Source organism: Haliotis asinina, chromosome 12 (genome assembly GCF_037392515.1).
Source record: "Haliotis asinina isolate JCU_RB_2024 chromosome 12, JCU_Hal_asi_v2, whole genome shotgun sequence".
Lineage (NCBI taxonomy): Eukaryota > Metazoa > Mollusca > Gastropoda > Lepetellida > Haliotidae > Haliotis > Haliotis asinina.
Window position 1 is genome coordinate 48,535,613 of NC_090291.1, and position 3,464 is coordinate 48,539,076.

The 3,464-nt window shown below is 46.8% G+C and overlaps 1 protein-coding gene across 1 annotated transcript; it reads left to right on the top strand.

Annotated features, from left to right (window-relative positions):
* LOC137257543 (uncharacterized) lies at nucleotides 1–1,587 on the top strand. The gene has a single exon (XM_067794868.1). The coding sequence runs from the start codon at nucleotides 1–3 to the stop codon at nucleotides 1,585–1,587; it is 1,587 nt and encodes a 528-aa protein (XP_067650969.1).
* Nucleotides 1,588–3,464: the final 1,877 nt, after the last annotated feature.

Sequence of the window (3,464 nt, forward strand, 5' to 3'; positions counted from 1 at the left end):
ATGACGTCACGATCCCAACCACCTTCACGAACAAACGTGGCTGAAGGATCCAAAGGACCTGAACCAAAGGCTGAACAATCTAATAAGGCGGCAGGATCTTTACCGCCAACACGAACCAATAAGGCACCCACCCAGAACAGAACTGACGACAACCGGACAGAGATTATAGAACCTGTAGACGACAATGGTACACAAGTCCTCACTGTGAATGAGCCACCTATAGAGAGAAGAGTAACCCCTGGAACAGTCGTCATCCTGGCCCGGACCCCCGAGCAGATCATAACTAGACAGGGACAGAAGCCGCGAACGGTTGGAGACATTGCTGACCCCCACACACCCTCCCGTATCAAACGTTACCACCACCCCGGCTCCCCCGCGCATAGCGTGGGGCAAGTCCGTGGCCTTTTCATTCCGTGGAGCCGTGAAGCTGACTACGGTCGTGGAGACCTTCCTTATGAGTTCCCCACCCAGAGATTAGCACCTCTGTCACACGGGAACCAAACCCTCGCCACAAGAACCATCAGTAGAGACTTTGACTTCTACGAACCACCTGTTGCCGACTATTCAAAGAATCCTCTGAAAGACCGCTATCCATATGCGGCGTACAATGGGCACTATTCAAGGAATCCTCTGAGAGAAGATGAAGATGACTATGAAGGTCACTACCCGTATGACCTCCCCAGTGGCCACTATCCATACTTCTCATACCCTCCCGACGAGCCCCGGCCGAGGTATTCCTACACAGAACCGATTCGACCTCCGAGAATAATTCGAAAGCAGAAAGCACACCAGAGGAACGTTGTCAGCGACACAGGAAAGGTTCAGACAGCATTGTGGATCCACAACCACGCTGCGCCAAGGAATCCTGGAGTCTGGCCATTCCGCATCTATCGTGATGAGGCGATGAACCGTGACTTCCTAGAGACTCCGTTGGGGAAGAGAAGGTATATAGGTCACGTGCCCCGACTCACAGACAGAGATAGATGGGACAGGCAATATGACGACTACTTGCTATACAACGACATCGACAGCGAAGTCTTAGAGCAACACAACCGCTATCGGCGGTACCGTCGCACTGACCCTGCCATTATGGAGACGTCGAAATGGCTCAACAAGAACTATGGTATACTGCCGGACCGCACTGATCACCGGAACTGGTGGCAAAGGGAGAAAGAAATCCAACGCCAGAGGGAACGTGAACGCCATTTTGGAATGAGAAGGGACCATCTCCTTACCAGAGGAAGTCTTCTACCGATGGGAGGGTCCGATCTGGGCCCTGATTGGTACATGAGTGAAAACGAACGTCTGAAGTATTTACACGATCAGGACATACGGAGACGGCGAGACTACAAGGATAGGTTGAGGTACAGACTCCGTGATAATGATTCCGATTTTACCAGTGTCTCTCAGAGGGCTGCAAAGAAGGAGAGACTGAGGTTAGCTCAGTGGACACCTCTCAACGCTCGTTCTGAGAGAAGATACGAGGACTACAAGCCGAGTTGGCAGGTGAATGACAATTGGCGATACAAGAAACCAAAAGCTAATAACCAAGTACAGAATGTTGCCCAATGGCTACGCGACAGCTAGTCACCTGATGATGGCAGTGCATTAGTGTTGAAATCGTTTCTGTGCCGGAAGATTGGACCATTCAGAATCCTTTATATAAGAATTTGTTGAGTGGTGAGAATCAGTACATACACAGAACTTTATTAAGTGAAACCTCTTTAATTCAGACTATGGTGTTCTTTGTATTCAAGTCACGCCTGCCGACATCAGGCTATGGATACATGCCATATAGCAGCATACGGCCGGAAGTTAAGGGACTCGGGGTTAACAGGAACTGATTTAAGGCGGTTTTCACTGACATCAGCAGAGCACGTTTTACGCAATGCCTTTCTGCAAAACTCTGGCTGTTATCAGTATGCATGGATGTCATCTCTGGTCTAGAATCAGTACAAAGTTGTAAGTTTTGAAGGTTAACCAAATGCATCCTCCTGTATATATTTACGCACTTAAACATGTCCTGTCTACATGTGTGATATTGCATGTATCTTGTATTGTATAAAATTGTGGTTTTCAGAAATTGTTGCAGCTTTTGTCTTGTTAATAATACCATTGTGAAGCATCTTTTACTGTCTTGGGGTCACATGTGTAGAGTTGTCTGTCCTTGCGGAACTTGTGATCGAGGAATGAAAACACCTGCTCACGTCGAGTTTGAAGAAACTGATATTTAGTGAGTGAGTGAGTTAAATTTTAACGTTACATCGGCGCCGTGGTGTAACTGAAACGCCGTGTAGAGTGACGCTTTACACAGCTGGCAAACCCTTCATCGCCCAATGTGATCATTTATAATACTCAGGTGCTAATGCCTACTGTACTTATGTACCCCTGAAGTTGGGGCACCGCTTTCGATACCACTACCGTTATACATGCATTGTAAGCCATGCGCAGACAGATCCCTACACACACTTTCCACACAATACGACGTCGCTATTGATAAAAGGTATTTTTGAATAGTATAAAATTAAACTTCGATAAGCATTTCAGTGAGGGCACGTCTTCTGTCATGATGTGTTGCGTAATGTCGAGTTAAACAGCGACATAGTAGAATCAATTCGCTGGGTTTCCAGGTGGTGATGAGTCAGTGAGTTTGGTTTTACGCCGCACTCTGCAAAACTCCTGCTAGATTGCAGCGGTCGTTAAATAATTGAGTCTGGACCAGCAGTGATCACAATCACGAGCATCTTCGTATTTAGGATACCAACCAAACCAGCGAACATCCGATATCGTGTTACTCTCCTCTTATACGACAAGCACGTCTGTATTACTGAGGATCACTTCCGTCCCGGATACTAAGTACTGCGGTATGGTCATGTGTGCGATGTGAGCGATGTGAGTAGGTCCGAGGACAGTCATCCACCATATCTCCAGGACTCGTGTTTTGGTAACAGTACAATGTGTTCGCTGAATATGGAAGGAAACTGACACATGTCTCACGCCTTTATTACTTTGTGAAGCTCTCGCGCTGATACTGACAACGCTAAATATATTTCCGGAAAGATTGGTATTCGAACTCATATGTTTCTGGTGTGTCCAACGTACCCGTCTGAGCTCAACGAATAGCTCTGCTGCTCCATGCCACTACACAATATCCCGACACCTATTGGGAGCTGTGGGAGTACATATCATCTACGTGATTAACATCATGCCATATTGTCTTCGACAAGTAGGGTAGCCTTGTGGCTCGTCACGCCGAAGACCCGGGTTCGATTCCCTACATGGACACCGAGTGTGAAGCCCATTCCTGGTGTACCCCACCGTAAAACGCTGTTAAACTAATTCCACTCATTCACATTCATAGATCAGTTGTGAAAATATATATTTATATTCTCTAAGTGTGTGAATCAAAGCGACTGCCCACTTTCCACAATCATAAAAAAAATCTCTGCTAAAAGTAATAAAGA

Excerpts from the sequence above, each read along its gene's own strand:
- LOC137257543 (XM_067794868.1), top strand. The coding sequence starts at position 1 with ATGACGTCACGATCCCAACCACCTTCACGAACAAACGTGGCTGAAGGA.